Raw genomic sequence first — 27,715 nt, 5'->3', positions numbered from 1 at the left:
TGATTAAAAATCAGTGTTGACTGACTGTGCTATTATAAGCATTTATTATTGCATCAAAATTGACAAAATGACCTATTTTGCATTTTTTTTTTCTGTTTTTTGTCTGTACATTTGACAGCTTTGCTGCCTTGTTTTGTATTCCATACGGTTTTCGAGTTACGCTGTATCAAAAAGTACATATTGGTGGTGAAAGCAAAATGTGCAGTACGGTAATGGATAATAAATTTTGAACCTCAGTAAAATAAAACATAAGGATTGGCGAGGCAGACAACTTGTGGTCAAAAATGACATTATTTCATCAAATTTGAACATCTGGAACTACAGAGCACCTCCCATTTCAAGAAATTTGACCAAAATGACCTTTTCTTTATTTTAATTAATTTTTTCTGTAGGAAATTTATGGCATATTATTGTAACTCCAAAATTATAACATTTAGTCCCTTATATCTCCAAAACTGGCAGAGATAGGTCTGTGGTTACTATTGTACTTGAATAGGAAGTCATATACTGGCAATCTAAATGTGACCTTGAAATTGACCTTTGACCTACTTTTCATCATGAATTGAACTTTGCAAATTTGGGTTCCCTTTTATCTCCAAAACTGGGAGAGATAGGTCCATAGTTTCTATTGAACTTGAATAGGAAGTCATATACTGGCAATTTACTGTGACCTTGAAATTGACCTTTGACCTACTTTTTATGATGATCTGAACTTTGATTGTACCGTTTTTTTTTTTTTTTTTTTTTTTTGCATATTTTGAGAATTCTTGTTGATTACATTTTTACTGCTTGTCAATCACAGGAATGGTAGTGGTGTCCCTTTTTTGGGGGGGGTGGGGGGTCCATACAAATGTGCTTACTCCAGCTTGTGGTACAATATTTGGAGGCGGTATCGCCTCTCTGATCCTCTAGTTATTCTGTAATTTATTATGTACTGTTACATCAAAATTGACAAAAATCTTTTTGCACTGCTACTACAAACATTATGAAAAGAAAACTGTTACTTATTATTAACTTACAAGTATGATTTTAGGATTGGCATGCAGTTTAAATTAGAAAGCCAGCTCAATTGGGTTATCATTTATTATTGAATTTCTGCAATTTTGTGTGAAATTTTCATTTTTCTCATTCTGGCATTTTCAAACTCCCATGGGCCTGAAGCCTTATGCTTGTTACATTGGTATTACCTGTTGAACATAATTAAAATATGATGTTGAATTTGCAGGTACGCATAATGCACTTTTGCATCAGAATTGACAGTAGCCTATTTTGTGCATTGTTATTTTCTGCTTTTTGTCTGTACATTTGACAGCTTTGCTGCCTTGTTAATGAAAACTATAAAAATATAAATTGAAATGAGGAGTCAAAATGGCAGCTTGATGTTGCCTCATTGAGGCATTGCACTGTGCTAAAATTTATCCTTCTGCTGTTTTTGTTGTTTGCCTGATCCCAATATACTCAGGTTCACTGCTGTAGTTTACCTAGTGGCAAGCTGATATACTATTTCCTGATTCGGTCACTGGTATTATGGAGGAGATGTGAATACTTGTTGAATTTTTATTGTGCCACCAGCAGGGTGCAGGCAGTACACATGGCTTTAGTCCTGACCCTTCTTGTTCCCTGGGTTCCATGGGCCCCGCCGCCATGTCACTGTTACTGCTTCTCTTCCTAGACTACAAGAGCCTGTGTACCCATCTCCTGGGTGTAGGTCACATATAATCTCAACTAGATCCATTTAAATTTTAGGCTTGGTCAGTGCACTGGTCTAGGTGTGTTGCTCGTCCCAATGCAACCTTGTAAAAAATATGAAAAATATAATACTAAATATCTCCCAAACTAAAGGAATTATGGAAAAAATTAATATAGATGTCTATCCGAAAGTCATGTGTACATTTAAAATATTTTGGATTTGACCTTAATTCAAGGTCACATGGGCCAAAATTTTCTAAAAACGGGAATTTTTGTGCCTCTTTTCAGAAACTACACAGACCTAACCTATAATATTATGGGCAGGTGTTATACTTACCGTCATCTTTCATCTACATGAGATTGAGGTCATCAGTTCATTATCATGGGAGAAGCAGCCATTACATGCTGAAACTGAAAACTCTCTCTAATTTTGGAACCGCAAATGCTAGAGACCTCTTGTTTGTTGCATTTTGTAGAGCTTTCCAGCATAATACTGAAGGTGGTGTCTGTTATTTTCCATACAGTTTAAGAGTTATGCTATATCAAAAATTATAACATCGCAATATTCAGTGGTGAAAATAAAATGTGAAATACTCCGAAATGACAGAGATAGGTGTATAGTTACTATGGAAGTCATGTTAAATCATTAGATGAAATTACCAACTTCAGGGCTCTCCAATAACTTTTTCAGCCACTTGCCCTCTGGGCAAGTGACTGGCAAAATCTACTTGCCCGAACTGGAAACTCGCTTGCCCGAATTTTGCCATACAAAAAATGAACAGAGTGTTTATATCTTTCTTCATTTCAGTTTTATTCTGGTGTTTGGGGTTTCTGTTATGTGAAATATCTGAAATAGTATAGTAATATTAGTACCCACTGTCCAGTATGGAATTCATATTGATATCAAAGTTGCTGCTTACAGTGCTATAAATGAATGTAACTTAGGGAGTGGCTATCAGCTATATTCAGTCAAATGGAGCATTTTGTTCCTATGTTAAAGATGCATATAAAGTCAATTTTTTGCCACAAAAGCCAACCAAATGCCAGCATATAGTTTCAGAGTAGTATAACTAAGAGAATTACCAAAAGGCATTGTATAATATTACCTGAAAATGATGTTTGAAACTTATTTTTTTGCTAGCATTCTATGCTGTATGTCAATGGGGCAAAAAATAGGTCACGAAAGTAGGTTAAATTTTTGACAAAAAATTTAAAGAAAGGAGCAGTCTAAAGCTCTTTTATGAATGAATATTTGGTTAAATTGATTTTTGTTTTCATGATGAAAGGACCAGAATGTATAAATGACATTGAATATTATGGTCATTTCCACTACTTTCTTTTTGATTCAAGGCAGGCATTGGCCATGTTTCCACCACCTGAGGGATCTTTCAAAGAGTTTGAACTGAAAGAGGATGAGAGAGAGAAATTGTGGGCAGAGGTAGAGAGAAGGGACTTGTCAGGAGAGGACAATCAGGCATTGTTCCAGGAAATGGCCGCTCTGAAGAAAAAGACCAAAAAGCCTAAGGTAGATTTTTTGGGCCTATTCAAGTGTGAACCTGTTCTTTTGCATATTAGATATTTTGACATTACAGTTCATTGATACCTTTTGTTAAGATATTGATTTTATTTATGGAAACATCCAAGTGATAACCATGTCTTGTTAGCAAAGTATTGGTCAGTTGATAAGTTTTTAGTAAGGATGTTGGTTTTACTGGTAAAGTTCACTGCCAAACCTGGCAGAGATACACCCTTGGTTACCATTGAACTTGAATTGGAAGTCACATACATCTTGTGACTTTGAATGTGACCTTTGACCCATTTTTCCTCATAAAATTTGTATATAAAGTCGGCATATTTACCAGACCCTATTTTACATAACTAAAACCAATACCTCCATAGCTACCATTTAATTGTACCACCAGCGTTAGCGCTGGCGGTACACATGGTTTCGGTCCCGTCCGGATCGTTCCGCCGGCTCCGCCGGCTCCGTTGGCTCCGCCGGACGGCTACCGTTACCGCTTCTCCTCCTAGACGGTAAGGGCCCCCGTACCCATCTCATGGATTTAGGTCACCTATAATCTCAACTCGTTCCACGTAAAATTTGGGCTTTGTCGGTATTGGGGTCTGGGTGTGGCACTCATTGCAATGCACCCTTGTCTAAAAATGGCAAAATTAAATGCTAATTATCTCCCCTACGGAAGGAGTTATGGGAAAAATTTCTATAGATGGCTTTCCAAAAGTCATATGTGTATATTTCAAATATACCCTTGGATTTGACCTTTGACCTCTACTTCAAGGTCAAATGGGCCAAAATTTTCAAAAAAATGAAATTTTTTACGAAAAAAAATTTTTTTGCCCTGTTATTCAGACACCACACAGACTTAACCAATAATATTATTGGAAAGTGTTACCCTTCAGGTCATCTTTCATCTCCATGAATTTGGGGTCAATCGGTGCATTTTCACGGGAGTAGCGGCCATAAGATACCGAAACTGAAAACTGTCTCTAATTCGGGAACCGTTAATGCTAGAGACCCATTCTTTTTTGCATTTTGTAGAGCATGTAAAGCCCAACACTGGAGGTGGTCTCGGTTTTTTTGTATTCTATACGGTTTTCGAGTTACGCTGTATCAAAAAGTACATATTGGTGGTAAAAGCAAAATGTGCAGTACGGTAATGGATAATAAATTTTGAACTCTGGAAAAATAAAACATAAGGCTTGGCAAAGCAGACAACTTGTGTTCAAAAATGACATTATTTCATCAAATTTGAACTTCTGAAATTTCAGAGCACCTCCTATTTCAAGAATTTTGACCAAAATGACATTTTCTTTATTTTAATTAATTTTTTCTGTACGAAATTTAAGGCACATTATGGTAACTCCAAAATTATAACATCTAGTCCCTTATATCTCCAAAACTGGCAGAGAAAGGTCCATAGTTACTATTGAACTTGAATAGGAAGTCATATACTGGCAATCTTACTATGACCTTGAAATTGACCTTTGACCTACTTTTCACCATGAACTGAACTTTGCAAATTTTTCTTCCCTTTTATCTCCAAAACTGGCAGAGATAGGTCCATAGTTACTATTGAACTTGAATAGGAAGTCATATACTGGCAATCTAAATGTGACCTTAAAATTGACCTTTGACCTACTTTTCACCATGAACTGAACTTTGCAAATTTTTCTTCCCTTTTATCTCCAAAACTGGCAGAGATAGGTCCATAGTTACTCTTGAAGTTGAATAAGAAGTCATATACTGGCAATCTTAATGTGACCTTAAAATTGACCTTTGACCTACTTTACACCATGAACTGAATTTTGCAAATTTTGCTTTCCTTTTATCTCCAAAACTGGCTGAGATAGGACCGTAGTTACTATTGAAATTGAATAGGAAGTCATATACTGGCAATCTAAATGTGACCTTAAAATTGACCTTTGACCTACTTTACACCATGAACTGAATTTTGCAAATTTTGCTTTCCTTTTATCTCCAAAACTGGCAGAGATAGGTCCGTAGTTACTATTGAACTTGAATAGGAAGTCATATACTGGCAATCTATATGTGACATTAAAATTGACCTTTGACCTACTTTTCACCATGAACTGAATTTTGCAAATTTTGCTTTCCTTTTATCTCCAAAACTGGCTGAGATAGGTCCATAGTTACTATTGAACTTGAATAGGAAGTCATATACTGGCAATCTAAATGTGACCTTAAAATTGACCTTTGACCTACTTTTCACCATGAACTGAACTTTGCAAATTTTTCTTCCCTTTTGTCTCCAAAACTGGCAGAGATAGGTCCATAGTTACTATTGAAGTTGAATAGAAAGTCATATACTGGCAATCTAAATGTGACCTTAAAATTGACCTTTGACTTACTTTACACCATGAACTGAATTTTGCAAATTTTGCTTTCCTTTTATCTCCAAAACTGGCTGAGATAGGTCCATAGTTACTATTGAACTTGAATAGGAAGTCATATACTGGCAATCTAAATGTGACCTTAAAATTGACCTTTGACCTACTTTTCACCATGAACTGAACTTTGCAAATTTTTCTTCCCTTTTATCTCCAAAACTGGCAGAGATTGGTCCATAGTTACTATTGAAGTTGAATAGAAAGTCATATACTGGCAATCTAAATGTGACCTTAAAATTGACCTTTGACCTACTTTACACCATGAACTGAATTTTGCAAATTTTGCTTTCCTTTTATCTCCAAAACTGGCTGAGATATGTCCGTAGTTACTATTGAACTTGAATAGGAAGTCATATACTGACAATCTAAATGTGACCTTAAAATTGACCTTTGACCTACTTTTCACCATAAACTGAACTTTGCAAATTTTGCTTTCCTTTTATCTCCAAAACTGGCTGAGATAGGTCCATAGTTACTATTGAACTTGAATAGAAAGTCATATACTGCCAATCTAAATGTGACCTTGAAATTGACCTTTGACCTACTTTTCACCATGAACTGAATTTTGCAAATTTTGCTTCCCTTTTATCTCCAAAACTGGCTGAGATAGGTCCATAGTTACTATTGAAGTTGAATAGGAAGTCCTATACTGGCAATCTAAGTGTGACCTTGAAATTGACCTTTGACCTACTTTTTATCATGAACTGAACTCTGCTAATTTCTTTCTCTTTTAACTTCAAACTTGACAGAGATAGGTCCATAGTTACTCTTGAACTTGAATAGGAAGTCATATACTGGCAATTTACTGTGACCTTGAAATTGACCCTTGACCTACCTTACGAAGAACTTAAATTTGATTGTACCATATATATTTTTTGCAATAGTTAAAAAATTCTTGTTGATTGCATTTTTACAGCTTGTCAAGCACAAAACTGGTGGCTGTGTCCCTTATTTTGTGTATGTGGGGGTCTATACGAATGCGTTTGCTCCAGCTGGTGGTACAATATTTGGAGGCGGTATCGCCTCTCTGATCCTCTAGTTTGAATGATGTAATCTCACTGGTGGTGAAATACATTGCGGCAGTATGGTGACTGTGGTCTTCTGGCATTTGGTGGGAATAAGTTGCTCTGAGTGCTATTATTAGTTTTATATGACATTTTGCATTATGTTTCTTAGTGTTTTTGTTTCTCATATAGAAGAAAGCAAACCCAGATAATGGTCCATGGTGGCATAAAGGAATTGGACCAATTGAGGAAGTCAATATACCTGGTTGTTGGTTTTTCAAGATTCCACACAAAGTAACAATTTAATTTTCTTCTTTTATTCTAAAATCCTATTTTAAGATACTTTGATATATAACAGTCTATTGAACAGTGTCCAAACTACGAACTTTTTCCTTAATCATTTGCTGGAACTGATTATCTATATACCTGCCTGTCTGTCTGAAGAATATTTTCAATTATTTTATAACAGAATGGCCCTGATGAAAAGGTTGGCAACATCCTATCCAGAACTTTTTACAGCAAGGTAGAGAATGGAGTTCTTGGTACTGCTATGGGTCTACATGCTGATGTCGTCTTGAAAATGGTCCCAGTGATATCTTACTGGGAAGGTTCCAGAGATAGAATTATGTGAGTCATATGTGGTTTCAATCTCTATGAATTTTATGTCAAATGACACTCAGTCTATTAATTTTTTGTTATACTTGTAGTAGACAATTGAAATGGAATAATTACCAACTTGAATTTTTTCCCCAATAATCACACCAGCACTGATTTCACTATATGGATTCACAAATTTTGTAGAAACCAAATGGCTGTGTGGCTGGACAAAGACAAACTTCCCCCTGCAGTTACTAGGTAAGATCTTTCTCTACGTTTGCTATTTAAACATCTATCCTTGATATTTGTCAACAAAGCTCACATCCACTAGAAAAGAATGGAGAAAATTTGATTTTAACATGTCTTATGACCTTTTTTCTTTTAAAAAGTGATATATTTTTGAGAAATATTTGGATTAAGAACTTTTTCAACATTAATCCTATTGAATTTAAGGGATGGCTTGAAGTTCTTTAATTTATTTGCAATCTTTTAGTTAAATTTTAATGTGAAATTTGTTTTATATTTACAAAACTTGGAATTTAGTCAGGCGTTGTGAGTATTCCCCCATTAATGGTGTGTAAAATGTGTTATCTACTTTCATATCCTAAAAAAGGGTTCTTAGCATTATCCATGTGAACTCACATGCAATAAGGCAATGAACATTACCTAGCTAGTTGCTCACTCTATATTGTATTATCAAAAATTGGTGTGAAGCATTTTGCATCAAAATTGAAGAAAACCCTAATTAGGGCACTACTACCATTATGATCATTAAACCAAATTTTTTCATGATTCTCAAACTTACAGAAAATATTCATAGGACTGAAATACAGCTTTAGGTGGAAAACCAGCTTGATGTGATTGTTATTCATGAAAATGATGCATTTTTTGTGAGATGTTCATTTTTGCAGATTGGCATTTTCAAAATGTGACTGAACTCCATGGGCCTGAAAACCTTTACCAGTCACTGTCACATATTCTGAATATCTGTGATACTAAAAGTGTATCATTTAAAATTGGTGGTGATTATGTTGTTAAACATTATGCAATATAGCATCAGAAACCTCCAGCCACCACACACACCATTATAAAACTGTTACTTATTGTGCACAAACTTATACAGAGATTCTTAAAAATAAACTACAGCTTAAGTTGTAAACACAGTCCAGAGAGCAATGTAATATTGCTTCAAAAGTGACAAGAACTATTTTGTGCACCACCATCACAAACAGTATTTAAGGAAAACCATGTTACTTATTATTCTGTAACTTGCAAAAATCATTCTTAGGGCGTCTAGCTCATGTTGGAAACACAGCTTGATTGGGTTATAAAGTTTGCCGTGAAATTATCATTTTTATGTACAGACACAGATGTGTCTGTACATATAGCCGTCATCTGTGATTGTTGTCGCCGTCGCCGTGCACTTTTACCGATAACACAATAAGTGGAAAACCGTTTTTTCTTTTGGCTTGAAACTTACAGAACTGATGAATATTCATAATACGCAGGTCGAGTTCGAAAATCAGCATGATCGGGTCACTTATATGGAATTTATGCTGTTTTTATGTACAGACACAGATGTGTCTGTACATATAGCCATCATCTGCGTCTGTCGTCGCCGTCGTCGCTGTCGTCGCCGTCGTCGCTGTCGTCGCCGTCGTCGCCGTGCACTTTTACCGATAACACGATAAGTGGAAAACCATTTTACCTTTTGACTTGAAACTTGCAGAACTGATGAATATTCATAATACGCAGGTCAAGTTCGAAAATCAGCATGATCGGGTCACTTTTAGGGAATTTATGCTGTTTTTTCACTCTTTTCAGCATATATGCAGCACCGATAACACGATAAGTGGAAAACCATTTTACCTTTTGACTTGAAACTTACAGAACTGATGAATATTCATAATACGCAGGTCAAGTTCGAAAATCAGCATGATCGGGTCACTTTTAGGGAATTTATGCTGTTTTTTCACTTTTTTCAGCATGTATGCAGCACCGATAACACGATAAGTGGAAAACAGTTTTACCTTTTGACTTGAAACTTACAGAACTGATGAATATTCATAATACGCAGGTCAAGTTCGAAAATCAGCATGATCGGGTCACTTTTAGGGAATTTATGCTGTTTTTTCACTTTTTTCAGCATATATGCAGCACCGATAACACGATAAGTGGAAAACCATTTTACCTTTTGACTTGAAACTTACAGAACTGATGAATATTCATAATACGCAGGTCAAGTTCGAAAATCAGCATGATCGGGTCACTTTTAGGTAATTTATGCTGTTTTTTCACTATTTTCAATATAAATGCAACACTGATAACACAATATAAGAAAAACGGATTGGCCAATTGTAATTATACTCACAGGAGTGGTCAATCTTACTAAAACGCAGGTTGAGTTCGAAAATAAGCATAATCGGGCCATTACTTAAGAAGTTATACTGTTTTTTCACATTTCCTCAGATTCAATTATTAGGCATGTTAACAGTCTCATTATTTAACTAATAAGATGCCTAAAAGTGTTTGTTTGATATTTCCTGCATCTTTACAACATTGTTAGTTGATTATGTAAAAAACATGGTAAACTTGTTATCATGTATTGTGTAATAAAGTGTCAAAAATGGAAATAAACTCATATCATTGCAGTTTGTCATATTCAATCATCCACTATGTTCAGAATCTCAGAATGGAGGAAATTGGACATTTAACACTGTTCTATTGATACTTTTCCCATCTCATCAATTTTCTTAGTTGGACATATAAAAATGGCAGTAAAATGTTTATTTTGTTTTATGTTAAAAAAGTGTTAAAAATGGAAATAAACCCATTTCAGAACAGTGCTGTCTTGTTTACATTTTGGCATTATCAAGGCGTGACTTTGAAGTTCCATGGGCCTGAAGACCTTTGCTAGTCACATTTTCTGAATATCTGTGATACAAATATTTTATAATTAAAAATTGATGGTCATTAAGCTGTTAAACATTATGTAACATTGCATCAAAATTTGAAGAAACCCCCATTTTGGGCACTGCTTCCATGATGACCATTTAAGGAAAATCATGTCACTTACTGTTCTCAAACTTACAGGATAGAAACATGGGACTAAAATACAGCTTCAGTAGGCAATGCAGTCTGTTTTTTTTTTTTTTTTTTTTTTTTTTTTTTTTTTTTTTTGCAGTTAAACAGTTTTTTGTGAAAATTTAATTTTTCACATATTGGCATTTTCAAGGTGTGACTTAAAAGTTCCATGATCTTGAAGACTTTTGCTTGTCACATTTTCTGAATGTCCATGTTACTAATATTTTATTAATAACATTTGATTGTCATTATGCTGTTAAACATTATGTAATGTTGCATCAAAATTTGAAGAAACCCCTATTTTGGGCACTGCTCCTATGATGACCATTTAAGGGAAATCATGTCACTTACTGTTCTCAAACTTACAGGAAAGAAACATGGGTCTAACATACAGCTTCAATAGGCAACGCAGTCTGTTTGGTAAATTTTTCTGGCAATTTAACAGTTTTTTGTGAAAATTTAATTTTTCACTTATTTGCATCTTTATTTTCTGTTCTTTGTCTGTACATTTGACAGCTTTGCTGCCTTGTTTCTCTTTTTTCAGCATATATGCAGCACCGATAACATGATAAGTGGAAAACCATTTTACCTTTTGGCTTGAAACTTACAGAACTGATAAATATACATAATACGGAGGTCAAGTTTGAAAATCGGCATGATTGGGTCATTTTTTGTGAATTTAGGCTATTTTTTCTCTTTTTTCAGCATATGTGCAGCACCGATAACACGATAAGTGGAAAACCATTTTACCTTTTGGCTTGAAACTTACAGAACTGATAAATATTCATAATACGCAGGTCAAGTTCGAAAATCAGCACGATCGGGTCACTTGTAGGGAATTTATGCTGTTTTTTCACTTTTTTCAATATATATGCAACACTGATAACACAATATAAGAAAAACAGATTGGCCAATTGTCATTATACTCACAGGAGGGGCCAATCTTACTAAAACGCAGGTTGAGTTTGAAAATCGGCATAATCAGTCCATTATTTTAGAAGTTATGCTGTTTTTTTCACATTTCCTCACATTCAATTCTTAGGCATGTTAACAGTCTCATTATTGAACTAATAAGATACGTAAAAGTGTTTGTTTGACATTTCCTGCCTCTTTACAACATTGTTAGTTGATTTTTTAAAAATGATGGTAAACTTGTTATCATGTGTGTAATAAAGTGTCAAAAATGGAAATAAACTCATATCATTGCAGTTTGTCAGATGCATTCATCCACTATGTTCAGAATCTCAGAATGGAGGAAATTGGACATTTAACACTGTTCTATTGATACTTTTCCCATCTCATCAATTTTCTTCATTGGTCATATAAAAATGGCAGTAAACTGTTTATTTTGTTTTATGTTAAAAAAGTGTTAAAAATGGAAATAAACCCATTTCAGAACAGTGCTGTCTTGTTTACATTTTGGCATTTTCAATATGTGACTTTGAAGTTCCATGGGCCTGAAGACTTTTGCTTGTCACATTTTCTGAATAACCATGATACTAATATTTTATAATTAAAAATTGATGGTCATTATGCTGTAAAACATTATGTAATATTGCATCAAAATTTGAAGAAACCCCAATTTTGGGCACTGCTCCCATGATGACCATTTAAGGAAAATCATGTCACTTACTGTTCTCAAACTTACAGGAAAGAAACATGGGACTAAAATACAGCTTCAGTAGGCAATGCAGTCTGTTTGGTAAATTTTTCTGGCAATTAAACAGTTTTTTGTGAAAATTTAATTTTTCACATATTGGCATTTCCAAGGTGTGACTTAGAACCTCCATGGGCTTGAAGACCCATGCTAGTCACATTTTGTGAAAATCCATGACACTTATATTTTATTATTAAAAATCGATGGTCATTATGCTGTTAAGCATTATGTAATGTTGCATCAAAATAGAAGAAAACACAATTTTTGGTGCTGCTGCCTTGATGACCATTATGGGAACACCGTGTTACTTATGACTGTCAAACTTTCAAAAAAGAAACACAGGACTAAAATGCAGCCTGAGTTAGAAAAGCAGTCTAATTGGCTTCTTTTTCTGGAAGTTATACATTTTAGTGTAATATTCATTATCTTTTTGGCATATTCATTGTGGGACTCAGAGCTCCCATGGACATGAAGCCAAATGGTAATCATATTTTCTACATGTCCATCCTATTTATAGTCAATAAACAAAAATTGGTGATAATTATTCTCTAATTTATTATGTAATGTTACATCAAAATTGACAACAATCTTTTTGCACTGCTACTGCAAACATTATGAAAAGAAAACTGTGCCACTTATTATAATTTTAAACTTACAAGTACGATTTTTAGGATTGGCCTTCAGCTCATGAGAAAACCAGCCCTATTGGATTATCATGTTTATTGTATTTATGCATTTTTTGTGAAATTTTCATTTTCTCATTCTGGCACTTTCTAAGTATAAACTTGAACTCTGATGGGCCTGGAGCCTTATGCTTTTACTTTCGTCTGTGTTACCTGTTGTGCATAAGTTGATGTTGACTGTGCAGTTAAACATAATGTATTATTGCATCAGGATTGGTAGTCTCCTATTTTGGGCATTATGGTTTTGTGCTTTTCTTAAGGTGTGACTTATGGGCCTGAAGACCTTTGAGTGGGTCAGTCTGTAAATTACCCTTGGGTATCACTAGATTAATTTCAGAGTTATAAAGTCATTTGCTTTAATAGGCCATTAAATGAGATTACGTAAAGCACACTTGTTGATATTTCCCTGTAAACTCCCAAAGGTAAAGCTCTCTGCTAGATTAATAATAAGGAAGCAGTGATAATTATGCAGGTAAATTTTGTTTAATATTGCAAATAAGTTTTAAATATATATATATCAAACTGGAAGATTAAAAGTTTGAATAGCATCTTCATTGGAATTATATTTACCTCAAGCTTTGCCAAGGAGGTTATATTTTCACCCCTGTTTGTCTGTCATCCACATAACACAAAAAAGTTATGGACCGATTTTGCAGAAATTTTCAGGAACTGTCGGAAGTGGGCCAAAGAGGACAATGATTAATTTTTGGTGGTGGTCCGGATCAATAATCAATCAATTATCAATAATAATCAACAATTGCTGCCTTGGCAGAGGTCTGCACTCTCAAAGTGCTTTTCTAGTTTTGTTGTTTTCCTTTATAATTTTTTCTCAAACACTTGCATTTGTGACTTTTAACTCTCATCTGCCTGGGGCTCTGCACATTTTCTGTATTTCTACATAAGCAGTTGTATTGTTTTTTGTCTTTAAACATTATGTAATATTATTTTATGCACTGTCATCATTTTTCAAATATTGAGACTTTCATAATGTGAATTTGAACTCTCATGGTCCTGAAACTGTAATCTTATTGAAGGGGTGGATTGAGACCATCTTCTGGGTCTTCCGGAAGACAGTCAGGTTATTAAGTTTATATTGACTGGTATCTATTTTTTTCTGTTGGAAGACCATCAAAATGGAGGATGGATCAACATAGTGTCCGGAACCACGCAATTTTAGATATAAACGTAATTTAGACTTGAGCTCGAAATGCGGACACCGTTGGATACTTTAGTTAGGATAACGCTTTAGTATATAGCCTTCCAGATTCGCGGTCGAAATCTTTACGTCTAGACGCTACAGAGGAAATCCACACTGACAAAAATGACCAGTTTCTATCGTTTAATGTGAACTCGTTGCCTGCTCAGGTACATTCTGATTCTCTATTCAATATTACACACTTTTAGTACGTACTCCAGCCAATGGCTTCATATACTTCCTTATCACTGGCTTCTTAATGCGACAGGTAAACAAGCCTTACTCAGCCTCTTCAAAATTGACACAATGTATTATAGAGAATAAAATAAAAGTTATGACTTGAAATTATTGACATCGTCCATGAATTATTAAATGTCTCCGACATATTCCTCCTTTTCCCAAACAAAGAAAAATGAAATATTTATATGAAATTTTTCTTACTTTGTAGACGTTCAAATAATTATACTGCCTTACATGAAATGAGAATCTTAAATCTTAAATGAGAATCTTAATTAAACCCTACAAGCATTACCATGAAAAGCATATTTACTAGATTATTTTAATCTAATAATAATAATAATGTACGCTACACACTAAGTATTATGCACGTTGCTATTAGCACCAGGAAAAATTAAAACAACACCAAGGAACATATATATGCATAAAAAGTTGGCAATAGTCATAATAACAATGATTCTGAGCAAGCAACCCCTTGAATAAGCAAATGTAAAACGGTGCTGAGAGCCGGCTGCGCCAGCCTCTCCCTATTTTTTCTTTAGGAAGAGGGACATAGGTTTATCCAATTGCTCAGACAGCACAAAAACATAAAAAAATCGAGTTGTCTCTCGACCATTTGCTTTAACATTTCGTTCTTTTAAATATATAAGTCATTTGTTCTCTAGTCAGAGTCTATATGTCTTGTGCGTAGCCAATGCGACGTGATTACGTCCACCAGTAAATCCACACGATTCGTAGCCCACCATGACGATCGGAGCGCCGATGATAATAGCGTCGGAGAGTGCAGGCCGCCCTTGCGTTGTGGAGATTACAGACGACGCATAGGATGGAAAAGGGCGATGCCTCCATAGTTGGAACTCTCTCAGCTATCACTCCCCGCTGGTGTCGTAGACCACAAATCGCAGACGGCCCGGTAATGTTTGCAGCCGCGCCCTGTTGAACATTGCTACGGAATTCGCTCTGAAACTGAAAGTACACTTAAAACGCAAAATGCAGATTTACTGACAAAGAATCCATGCTCATTGAAAAAAAAAAATGTTATAAGCGTTCCTAATTTATCCTTTCACTCCGTCCGCTGGGCTCTGTGCTCTCTAGAAGAAATAGAAAAATATCATTAGGGTCGTATACGAATAACATTATCTATCCACAATAATATTGTAAACCAAAACTACTAGAACTTTTCCATACTTCCTTGGGCCATGCGCTGTCTATAAGAAAAATGAGAAAAATATTAGTGCTATATACGAAAATGACCCTATGTCCACATTTATTGATCATAATTCATAGAATCAAGTGACAAAATATAGGTTATGTACACCTGCTCTTGCTAGGTATGACATCACCCTCTTCATTCTTTATTAACGCATTATGAATAAAAATTTGAGCTCGCCATGTAAAGAAAAATAAATCTTTACAAATAACTGAATTTCAATATCATTATATTTCAAGACTCCCAGTGGATTCTGGGATAAAATGCTCGTCTTGTTCAGCGTGGCTTCTTGGATGGTCACCTTAATCGGCTCTGGAGTCTTCTACTTTTTTCTGAAAAATACAAGTTTTACATCAAATCAATACCAGAAAAAAATACAAAGAACACATCCCTAGGTAACTCCCTAGTATTATCATGAACATGTCGTTCTTGGACAACCTGGCGACACTGGTCAGCACTTTAGAATATGCCGATACCAAAAGGAACATTAGCCGCCCATCCTACAAAGTCAAATAACCCTCGTAGTTTTGTCCGAGACGAATGTGCACCTTCGCTCGAACCGACTGGACCCGCCCTGGCCAAGGCTGGTACAGCCGTTTGAGAGTCATTTTACCTGCAGAAAGGGTTAAAGTTAACCGTTATCCCTTTCGCCCTTGTTCCCTGTCCACTGAGGTTATGTACACCTTAATTATACAATTAAAGGTAATTATGTTTGACGTACATCTCATACTAGTGCAGCACTGGATCCATGTAAAGATAACAAAATAGTATTTAAAGTAAGTGATGAGAATTGAACGGGAGATAGACTGGGGACATGTAGAAGGAAGCAGCGGAGGAGGAGGTTGGAAGCGACGGAGTACGGAGCTGACGGGTTAAGAGTTGGAGGCTTCACTTAGAATATCATGTAGTTACTTAGCGTCAACGAATAAATCGTTTAACTGGTCATTATGTGGACTTGGGTTTTCTTTGCGCGACTTACGTAAATCTGACACGAACCGTGGAATTTTGAATTGCGTTATCCACTAAATTAAGTTAGTCCAAAACGTAATGTCCTATTTCGAGCCCACGCTTGAATTAAGCGTTCAAAATTATATAAGTTTAGGACATTCATCATAGGCATATGTAAAAGGTTCATTACATAATTGGCGGTAAGCCCGCGGTGAACCGTAACCTCTCTGTTTACGCGATTGTTGGTGTGGCTTCTGTATACGATTTCGCGCCGTAGGAGTGTGGTCTGGAGAGTTGTACACGTGCGTTTCCACTTTTGCGATACGCGTTTGCATGCGCTCCTGCGCTTTAAGTGCTTGTTGTATGCTTTTGGAGGTCTCTTGTAATTGGGATAAAAGTAATGCCGTATCTTTATTAATCGCGTTCATAGAAGATATATCCATATCTTCCTCTACCCTTGGTGAAACAACCGTCGCGGCAAATTTGTTTTGTGCGATGACGTTAGTCTGCGGCGCGTGATGACCTTGCGTGGTCATTTGTCGAAAAATTTCTCTCCCGCAATTTTCGTTTTCAGTCCACTGAATGGCTGCCTCCAGAGTTTCAGGTCGACCCCTGACTATTAATTCCTCAGCCAATCTCTGATCCAACAACCCGCGCGTATATGCTCTCACGATAAATCTCTCCGTATCCGCGCCACGTGGAGCGGCGTACGCGCGGCTTGCCGCCTCCCTAAACCTTCTATTAAATTCCAGCAACGTCTCGAACGATGCTTGTCGTAAAACCTCCAATTCCGATTTAAGGCGCTCGGATTCATTCGCCGATAAGAAAGATCGTTGTATGTGTTCTTTAATTACTCTCCACGGGGTTTCTAGCCTTGCCGGCTGCGTTTGTAAAAACCTTTCTATCTCCCTCCTAAGGGCCCCCCTTGACGTTTTCGTTACCAATTTAACTGCTCCCCCGACAATATCATGTAAAGAAGCATACATTACCTCTAGGTCGTCTAAGTACGACCTTACCTCCGACACCACTGCTCCGTCGCAGACTGTTATACCTTTAGCCGCCTCTTCTATTCTCCTCTCTTTGATAGAACGCACATGCCCTCCTTGAATGTCCTGTGCAATTATTTGCAGCGTCTCCACGAGTTGCTGCATCCCCTCGGCCATTGTGTAAGCTCAGATATTCCTCTTGCGAAACGTAAAAATTTTAACTGGCGAGCGACGCCAAAACGTGTCCGGAACCACGCAATTTTAGATATAAACGTAATTTAGACTTGAGCTCGAAATGCGGACACCGTTGGATACTTTAGTTAGGATAACGCTTTAGTATATAGCCTTCCAGATTCGCGGTCGAAATCTTTACGTCTAGACGCTACAGAGGAAATCCACACTGACAAAAATGACCAGTTTCTATCGTTTAATGTGAACTCGTTGCCTGCTCAGGTACATTCTGATTCTCTATTCAATATTACACACTTTTAGTACGTACTCCAGCCAATGGCTTCATATACTTCCTTATCACTGGCTTCTTAATGCGACAGGTAAACAAGCCTTACTCAGCCTCTTCAAAATTGACACAATGTATTATAGAGAATAAAATAAAAGTTATGACTTGAAATTATTGACATCGTCCATGAATTATTAAATGTCTCCGACAATAGATACTTTGTAATACTGTCAGAAAATATCTCTGGGTCTGCTCCTGTTATTGACCATGTTACCTGTTGTGCAAGATTAAAATTCAGTGTTGACTGACAGTGCTATTATAAGCATTATTTATTATTGCATCAAAATTGACAAAATGACCTTTTTTGCATCTTTATTTTCTGTTCTTTGTCTGTACATTTGACAGCTTTGCTGCCTTGTTGACATTTAGTATTTTCATTGTGTGAATTTGAACTCTCGTGCGCTTGTTTTATATTTTTAAATCGCTGTCACCTGTTCTGCATACTTAAAATTTGTTGTTGATTTTGTTGTGAAGCATTATGTAATATCAAATTAACAAAGGTCCTATTTTGTGCACTGCCACCATAAGCAGTATGAAGGAAAACTGTGTTACTTATTGTGCTCAAACTTACATTAGTGATTCTTAAAAATGTAATACAACTTGAGTTGGAAACCCAGTCTGATTAGTTTCTTTTTCTTGAAGTAATGGTAGGTTTTTTCTTAAATGGTTATTTTTCACATTTCAAACTTTCTGTAATAAATTGCATAAAATTTAACTCTCATGGGCCTGACGCCGTATGTTAGTAACATATTCTTAATGTCTGTATTACCGTTTGTGCATTCTTAAATGGGCATACAAAGCAGTTTTAATTGAAAATTGTTCACAAAAACAGCACTTTCACAGCATCAAACACTTCAAATAAAGATCTATTTTAAATTAAAGAACTAAAATCGCATTTACATCCCATGATTGTAACTACCCTTGCATGTCACTTGACTCAGATACTAGCATATGAATGAAAGGGCAGGAAGAAGTGTGGAAAAACTGCTCAACATACTTTCCATCGGTTAAGGTCAGCAGGCATACCATGTGGCTGTCCTAATTTAACAAGTCAATGCAGTGGACGATGCAAGAAAAAAATTTTTAGCACATAAGAGGGAAAACTTGCATGAATAAAAGTAGGATTATAATAGAGAGGGCAATGGCATGTCAACAGAGGTAAATAAGACGTTTAATGTTGGGAAACCTTTCACTTAGACAACGTCAAATAATGCAGTGGTCATGCTGGGTTAGGAAGCCCTGACAATTATGTAAAAGGTGTGTGCACATTGAATGAATTGTGTGCGCACAAACAGTTTTAAAAGACAGCGTACAGTAAAAACTGACAATCTTACGCGAACGATCTCCTACTGAAGTTATGAAAATTACCTTCTGTGAACGAAGTCCCTTGAACAAATATAAAAATTGTCTTTCGTCTCACGAACGATCTCCTGCCGATGATCTTATACGAACGTTCTCCTGCTGAAAATATAAAAACTGTCATCTCGTCTCACTGTGATGGCTAACTATCTCCCGCAAACAAAGTCCCTTGAACAAATATGAAAATTGCCTTCTCGTCTCACGAACGATCTCCTGCCAACAGAGTCCTGCTGAAGTTATGAATTACCTTCTTATCTCACTCGGATGGCGAACTATCTCCCGCTGACGATTTTCTGCAAACGAAGTCCCTTGAAACAAATATCAAAATGAACTTTTCGTCTTGCTCGAATTGGGTACAAACTCCTGCTGATTATCTTCCTCTAATATATATATGAACATACAATTATTTGTCTATGTAAATGTGATGATTATTTACATGCTGAACGATTTAGTTTATGTATCTGTCTATTATAGTAGTAGTAGTACCTTAGGTGTAAAGGTGTATATCACTTAAAATTCAAGAAATCTGAAATACATACATGTAGTGGCTTTCATACATTGCATACATTGCATACATTGGGTACTTTATGTTTATACCTTGGACTTGAATTTGACTTGAATTTATGAATACATGGTCCAAGTTCAAAACAAGCAAAATTAATGACCTGTTGAAATTGATCTAGCCCAGCATACCCAGTTTTTATCTAGGTAATAGTAATAGCGCAATGGACATGAATAGAGTACATTTCCCTTGGAGATAATATCTTGATTTTTTCATTGTCTTCCTGATTTAGGACAGCAGTCGATCAAATTGAAATCATTACATAAAGCATCGCAGCATGCGACTTCTCTTGTGCAAACCTTGTGTGTATGAACCAGGTAATAATAATAATTACACAAAAGACAAAAGGCCGACGTTCCCTCAATTGAAAACGGGAATCCACATCTACACCATCTATATCGTAAGTAGCTGCTCGCAGTGGCGCACTATTGTTCCTTTTTCCATTGAGAGTGTTATCGTCAATGATATCTTGATCGTTTGAATCAGCTGACGCATTACTTTATGTTTGAGTTGGAAAACGAGATGAAGGTATGCGACAAACTTTTCAAAATTATTGAGATGGCCCATTATCAAACTCGACGAAAAAAATTACTTCGGCAGAAAATCCTCTTCCGACGAAATGTTCAAGTTTATACCGTAAAACTGAAGGCGAAGAACGGACAAAAAATGGAAGTTAAAATCAGGTTTTGACGAGTAATATTTACATCTAGTGGTGATGATTATTTAAGATAAACAATTTTAGACACCACTCTTATATCATCTCAACAACTATGAAAGCACCCTCCCTGTATCCTCCTGTATGCTGCTTTAAAATTTGGAGCTGTTTTGCTGTCAAGCATTATGTAATATTGCATCAAAATTGAAAAAGTGACCTATTTTGTGCATCATTTTTTTCTGCTTTATGTCTGTACATTTGACAGCTTCACTGCCTTGTTTAAGAGGTTCCCCCCTTGCTTGGAATGAAGGGTAGTCATTTTTGTTGACTAATCAAAATGACTTAAATGCTTGGTTCCCTTTAGTGAAAATCTAACATGAATTTAGAGTTTCATTTAAGAAGTGAAGCGGATTGAAAATTGTTTCTGAGTGATATTGATGTTTGTACCATTTTGAATCAAGTATGATTAAAGGCCATATAGGCCAGTCAATAAACAACTTAGGTTGGAAAAAATTGGTGACAAAGGTTTCTCAATTGATTCTGGTCCGTTGAAGGCCCAATATAGCCAAAAAAATTTTCCCCATGAATCCCCCCATGGCAAAGTCTCATTTTCCACAAAAATCCAAAATGGCCGCTGTTGAATGGGGTGGGTGGACTTGAAATCCATAACTTGGGAACCCAATGTCACAGAAACATGCTTTAAGTATCAATTCCTACTAAGTGAGGGATCCCCAATCTTTTGCAACTAGTCTCAAGGTCACTGGAGGTCAAGGTCATGACCTTATAACAAGGTCAAGGCATTTTTGGAGAAAATAAACCCATAATGTCTATATGACAATTTCCCAATGTCACAGAAACATGTTTTAAGTATCAACGCCTACTAAGTGAGGGATCCCCAATCTTTTGCAACTAGTATCAAGGTCACCAGAGGTCAAGGTCATGACCTTATTACAAGGTCAAGGCATTTTTGGAGCAAAAAAAGCCTTATTGTCTATATGACAGTTTCCCAGTGTCATAGAAACATGTTATAAGAAACAATACCAACCAAGTGGGACACTGCCAAACACTTGCAACTATTTTCAAGGTCAGCAGAGGCCAATATTATTAAAAAATGTCAAGGTCATGGTATTTTCCAAGTGAATGATATCATATTATCTATATCTTGGTAACCGTATGTCACTAAATCATGCATGTTAAATGTATCAATTCCTTCTAAATGAGAAGTAAACAATCAATTGCAACTAATTTAAAGTTCACCAGAGATTAAGTTTTTGACCTCTTATTACAAGGTCATGAGGTTTTCAAGCAAAATTCCATACTTTCTCAATTACCAAATGTGTCAGAAACGTGTTTAGCGTGCCAATTAATGCCTTGTAAATGGGGCCCTCTTTATCATTTGCAACTATTTCCAAAATCTAGGAGGCACATGCAGGCTTGACCTTATTGCAAGGTCATCATGAAATTTAATGAAAATTTGATTCTAGGGTGTGCTAAATACAACACATAAGATTGTTTAAGAGCTAAATATGCATCTCCATTCTTTATGACAAATGTTACATTTTATAGAGCGACCTGAGCCCATTGTGGTTTGATGTAAATACTTTTAAATTTTAATACAGGTGCTACAGGCATACGCTCTCTTCTTGTCTGCCCAGTGATTGACCTAAAGCCTTCTTGTCCTACCTTTTTATGTATGATCTACTTTGGAGTATCTGTGTGCCATTGTAGAGAGGAGATAGTTGATAAAGCATATTTATTTGTCCATTTAATCAGTATCTGTATTTGGTTGCTTTTATGACAACCAAAGGCCAGCCATTACTGAATTGCCAATGGTAAAGTGTGTTGATTCTTAATGGTCAATTCAATTCCTTTAGCTCCATCATGGATGGGTGAGGTCTAAAAGCTTTACCCTCTCCCAAGCCTACTGAGCATGCTGACACAAGTCTGTACTTGGGTTAATTGTGTAATTTTAATGTGCTGAGTGGGAAATTAATTTTTTTTTTTTTGTGTGAAGACAAACTTGTAGATGGTGCACTTTGAGTGTCATTTCAGCATCTTTTTCCTAAATATCCTAATTCTTGGTCCTGCAGTGGGATTCTGAAATAAGCAGCAGGTCATTTGCTGGGAAGAACTTGTTCACCGCAAGTGAACACTCTACTAGAAGGTGTAGTATGTTTTGGTCGATACACTTTAAAGCTGCTGTTTCATGGTGTGCTCATCTGTGTCAAAAGTAGTTACATGTTTTCATATCATGCCAGCTCCTGTCAGATTGGAGAACTATTACTGAGACATGATTGCAACCTGGAAGTTTTTATCAGGTCTGTTAGGATAGGAAACTGGCTACAGGCTCTCGTCATCATCCTTCGTTTACTTTGCTGCAGCTCAGTTGACAGTCATTGTGTCGAGCTTGCGGTCTCAAATATGGGGAGGGGGGCTTTTTCTGAAAAAGTGGATCTTCTACCAAGAAATATTTGTGTAATTAGATAAAATTTTATCCAGAACGCCACTGGCTACAGGCCTGTATTTGATGGTCAAAGCACCAAGGACAAGGGACGTACAAACGGTTGTAGCTGTGGGCTAGGATCTAACACGTATGTAAAGGACTTTGTATCCTTCAGTTTGAAGCTGACCACGTAGAAATAACCTTCTGACAAATATTAAGTGATCAGGTGGTAATAAATGCTTATTGAATGTTGTGCATTAATGCAGACTACCTTATCCTCAAGTTGTATTGAAGCAAATATCTGCAGAGGACACATTTGCCTTTTAATCACTGTCCATCATGCAGTCAAATTGCTCCTTAAATGTGTCCAGGAAAATGTATTTCTTCTCTGAAAAGGACTCTAATTGACCCATACCTAACTCTGCTATGCCACATCTACCTGTAGACCTATTGTTAAAGACCCACAGCTAGCAATTGTGATAAACTTGCGGCTAGTAAGTTTGAAGGTTTTAGAGAAGCATTGGAAGTGAATATCTGAGAAATCAACTTTTGACTTTTAAAGCTGGAGAGAAACCCAACTTATTTGTTACGGATGTTAAAATGGTGTAGCAATTTGACTTCTGGGCAAGAAGGTAAATACCATAAAAATACCTGGTTATATTTCCCCAGGGAAACTGCTTACCTACTTCTGATATGGTTGTTTCATTTCTTGTAAACTCACCACCGGTTGTATGATTGTTTTTTTTACTGGCAGTTTGTACCCCCAGCCTGTGTCCAATATAAAACGTCCCCATTTCTAATTCCATAATATTTCATCTAAATATATATATACCCAACATGACTTAATTCCTCCATTGCAGTAGTATAGAATGCTGTAATAAGATTCTGAATATTCCAATTTTTTACATGTCTTATGTGAGGCTACAATGGTAATTGTATAACAGGCTGTCCATCCCAGTGTGAAACAAGTTTATATTCTGTTATAAAGCTTTTACTTCACTTTTAGTTCCTGTATACTGTAAAACACACAGCTTTATTTAAACATAGATATAACACATAGGCCCTAGTGATTTTGAAATGGGTACAGTATACCTTTAAGCCTTGTAAACTGAATGCCATTTATTTAAATGAGTACTATGCAGTAGCAGCGATGCCTTTTCTGTTATGAAATATTCTTTAAACAATCACCTGTGTTGTATTTGACAAGTGTAAAATCAATTTTTATGTACAGACACAGATGTGTCTGTACATATTGCCATCACCTGCGTCTGTCGTCGCCGTCGTCGCCGATGCCGTCGCCGATGCCGTCGCCGTGCACTTTCAGCGTTAACACGATAAGTGGAAGACCGTTTTACTTTTTGGCTTTATATTTATAGAGCTGATGAATATTCATAAAACGCAGGTCAAGTTCGAAAATCAGCATGATCGAGCCATTATTGTAGAAGTTATGCTGTTTTTTCACTTTTCAGCATATATACAACACTGTTAACACATTTCAAGGAAAACCGATAGGCCTGTTGTCATGAAACTCCCAGGAGCAATCAATCTTACTAAAACGCAGGTCAAGTTCGAAAATCGGCACGATCGGGCCACTATTTTAGTAGTTATGCTGTTTTTTCACTTTTTAGCATATATGCAACACTGTTAACACAATATAAGAAAAACAGATAGGCCAATTGTCATTTAAACTCACAGGAGTGGTCAATCTTACTAAAATGCAGGTTGAGTTTGAAAATTAGCATAATCGTGCCAATATTTTAGAAGGTATTCTGTTTTTTCACATTTCCTCGGATTCATTTCTTAGGCATGTTAACAGTCTCATTATTAAACTAATAAGATACGTAAAAGCGTTTGTTTGACATTTCCTACATCTTTACAACAATTGTTAGTTGATTTAGTAAAAATGATGGTAAACTTGTTATCATGTATTGTGTAAAAATGTGTCAAAAATGGAAATAAACTCATATCATTGCAGTTTGTCAGATTCAATTATTCAGTATGTTTAGAAACTCAGAATGGAAGAAATTGGACATTTAACACTATTCTATTAATATTTTTCCCATCTCATCAATTTTCTTAGTTGATCATATATAAATGGCAGTAAATTGTTAATTTTGTTATATGTTAAAAAATTGTTAAAAATGGAAATAAACCCATGTCAGAACAGTGCTGTCCTGTTTCACATTTCCTCAGATTCAATTCTTAGGCATGTTAACAGTCTCATTATTTAACTAATAAGACAAGTAAAAGTGTTTGGTTGACATTTCCTGCATCTTTACAACATAATTAGTTTATTTTGTAATTAGTCGATCATGTTGCCGTCACCGTCGCTGTGCACTTTCAGCGTTAACACCGTAAGTGGAAGACAGTTTTACTTTTTGGCTTTATATTTACAGAGCTGATGAGTATCCATAAAATGCAGGTTAAGTTCGAAAATAAGCATGATCGGGCCATTATTGTAGAAGTTATGCTATTTTTTCACTTTTCAGCATATATGCAACATCGTTAACACATTTCAATAAAAACCGGTAGGCCTGTTGTCATGAAACTCATAGGGGTAATCTAACTTACTAAAACGCAGGTCAAGTTCGAAAATCGGCATGATCGGGCCACTATTTTAGTAGTTATGCTGTTTTTTTCACTTTTCAGCATATGTGCAACACTGTTAAAAGGATAATAACTCTTTGTTTCGGCCAAAAAATGAATTTTCCTGGAGTAAACAACAATTTTCCCATACTTACCAATGGTTAATGAATTCATTTTTACATTCAAAGTTAGTCCCTGTTTTTTTTCTAAAAAGTTTGGTTTTTTGTTAAAATCTCTTAAGAGATTTTAACAGAGTATAGCCGTCATTGGAGGTCACGTGGTCTAAAGGCAAGCTCAGATATCAGAATAATAGCTATAACTGCTGTTTTGTGGTAAAACAGAATATATAATATTTCTATGAGTTATTCACAATGTTTTTATTGTGAAATATAGATCTCATACGAAGAGTTATTATCCCTTTAACACATTTCAAGGAAAACCGATAGACCTGTTGTCATGAAACTCACAGGAGTAATCAATCTTACTAAAACGCAGGTCAAGTTTGAAAATCAGCATAATCGGGCCATTATTTTATAAGTTGTGCTATTTTTTCACATTTCCTCAGATTCTATTCTTAGGCATGTTAACAGTCTCATTATTTAACTAATAAGATTCGTAAAAGTGTTTGTTTGACATTTCCTGCATCTTTACAACATTGTTAGTTGATTATGTAAAAATGATGGTAAACTTGTTATTTTAGTAGTTATGCTGTTTTTTACACTTTTCAGCATATATGCAACACTGTAAACACAATATAAGAAAAACAGATGGGCCAATTGTCATGAAAGTCATAGGAGTGGTCAGTTTTGCTAAAATGCATGTTGAGTTCGTAAACCAGCATAATCGTGCCAATATTTTAGAAGGTATTCTTTTTTTTCACATTTCCTCGGATTCATTTCTTAGGCATGTTAACAGTCTCATTATTAAACTAATAAGATACGTAAAAGCGTTTGTTTGACATTTCCTGCATCTTTACAACAATTGTTAGTTGATTTAGTAAAAATGATGGTAAACTTGTTATCATGTATTGTGTAAAAATGTGTCAAAAATGGAAATAAACTCATATCATTGCAGTTTGTCAGATTTAATCATTCACTATGTTCAGAATCTCAGAATGGAGGAAATTGGACATTTAACACTGTTCTATTGATATTTTTCCCATCTCATCAATTTTCTTAGTTGATCATATAAAAATGGCAGTAAACTGTTAATTTTGTTTTATGTTAAAAAATTGTTAAAAATGGGAAAAAAAACATTTCAGAACCGTGCTGTCTTGTCTGTATTTCCACATAAGCAGTTGTATTGTTTTTTATGTCTTTAAACATTATGTAATATTATTTTATGCACTGTCATCATTTTTCAAAAATTGAGACTTTCATCATGTGAATTTGAACTCTCATGGTCCTGAAACTGTAATCTTATTGAAGGGGTGGATTGAGACCATCTTCTGGGTCTTCCGGAAGACGGTCAGGTTATTAAGTTTATATTGACTGGTATCTATTTTTTTTTCTGTTGGAAGACCATAAAAATGGGGGATGGATCAACATAGATACTTTGGAATACTATCAGAAAATATCTCCTGTTATTGACCATGGTACCTGTTGTGCATGATTAGAATTCAGTGTTGACTGACAGTGCTATTATAAGCATTATTTATTATTGCATCAAAATTGACAAAATGACCTATTTTGCATCTTTAATTTCTGTTTTTTGTCTGTACATTTGACAGCTTTGCTGCCTTGTTCTTAAATATTATGACAACCTTGTTATAAGGATATGACCCTGACCTGTGGTGATCTTAGAAAGTTTCAAATGTCACTTAGTATGAATCGATACTTTAAACATGTTTCTGTGACATTGGCCGGGTTATCAAAATGTAGACATGATGGCATTTTGTCCGAGCTAAAAATGCCATGACCTTGAAAATAAGGTCATAACATTGACCTCTGGTGCCTTGAAAACAATTGCATATTATTCTCAGAACCTCACTTAGAAGGAAATGATATTTAAACATGCTTTTGTGATATCCAATTACAAAGGTTTAGATAATATGGGAATTTTCTGCTCGAAAAATGCAGTGTCCTTGAAATTAGGGTCATGACCTTGACCCCAAATGACTCTGAATAAATTTGCAAAAGATTGGCGGTGCATCATTCAATAAAAGTGGATACTAAAATATGTTTTGTGACATTAGGTTACCAATATATGGACATCACATCATTTTTTTGCTCACAAAATGTATAGATCTTATAATTAGGTCATGACCTTGACCTCCAGTGACCTTGAAAGTTGTTGCAAAAGATTGGGGATCCCTCACTTAGTAGGAGTTGATACTTAAAACATGTTTCTGTGACATTGGGAAACTGTCATTTAGAC

General features: G+C 35.7%; 1 protein-coding gene across 7 annotated transcripts in view; it reads left to right on the top strand.

Moving 5' to 3' along the window:
* Positions 1-27,715, top strand: part of LOC106162019 (DNA polymerase subunit gamma-1) — an 89,919-nt gene that overhangs the window by 40,103 nt on the left and 22,101 nt on the right. For all 7 annotated transcript variants that reach the window (XM_087003164.1, XM_087003169.1, XM_087003143.1 and 4 more), the window contains exons 10-13: positions 3,040-3,214; positions 6,813-6,914; positions 7,090-7,247; positions 7,422-7,475. In XM_087003164.1, the coding sequence (XP_086859290.1) occupies positions 3,040-3,214; positions 6,813-6,914; positions 7,090-7,247; positions 7,422-7,475 (489 nt within the window). The remainder of the gene's footprint in view (positions 1-3,039; positions 3,215-6,812; positions 6,915-7,089; positions 7,248-7,421; positions 7,476-27,715) is intronic.

Source organism: Lingula anatina, chromosome 1, assembly GCF_051362555.1.
Source record: "Lingula anatina isolate TDL-2025a chromosome 1, LinAna3.0, whole genome shotgun sequence".
In the NCBI taxonomy this organism is placed as follows: domain Eukaryota; kingdom Metazoa; phylum Brachiopoda; class Lingulata; order Lingulida; family Lingulidae; genus Lingula; species Lingula anatina.
Note: the sequence above shows the minus strand (reverse complement) of the source record. Positions and strands in the feature narration are given on the sequence as shown.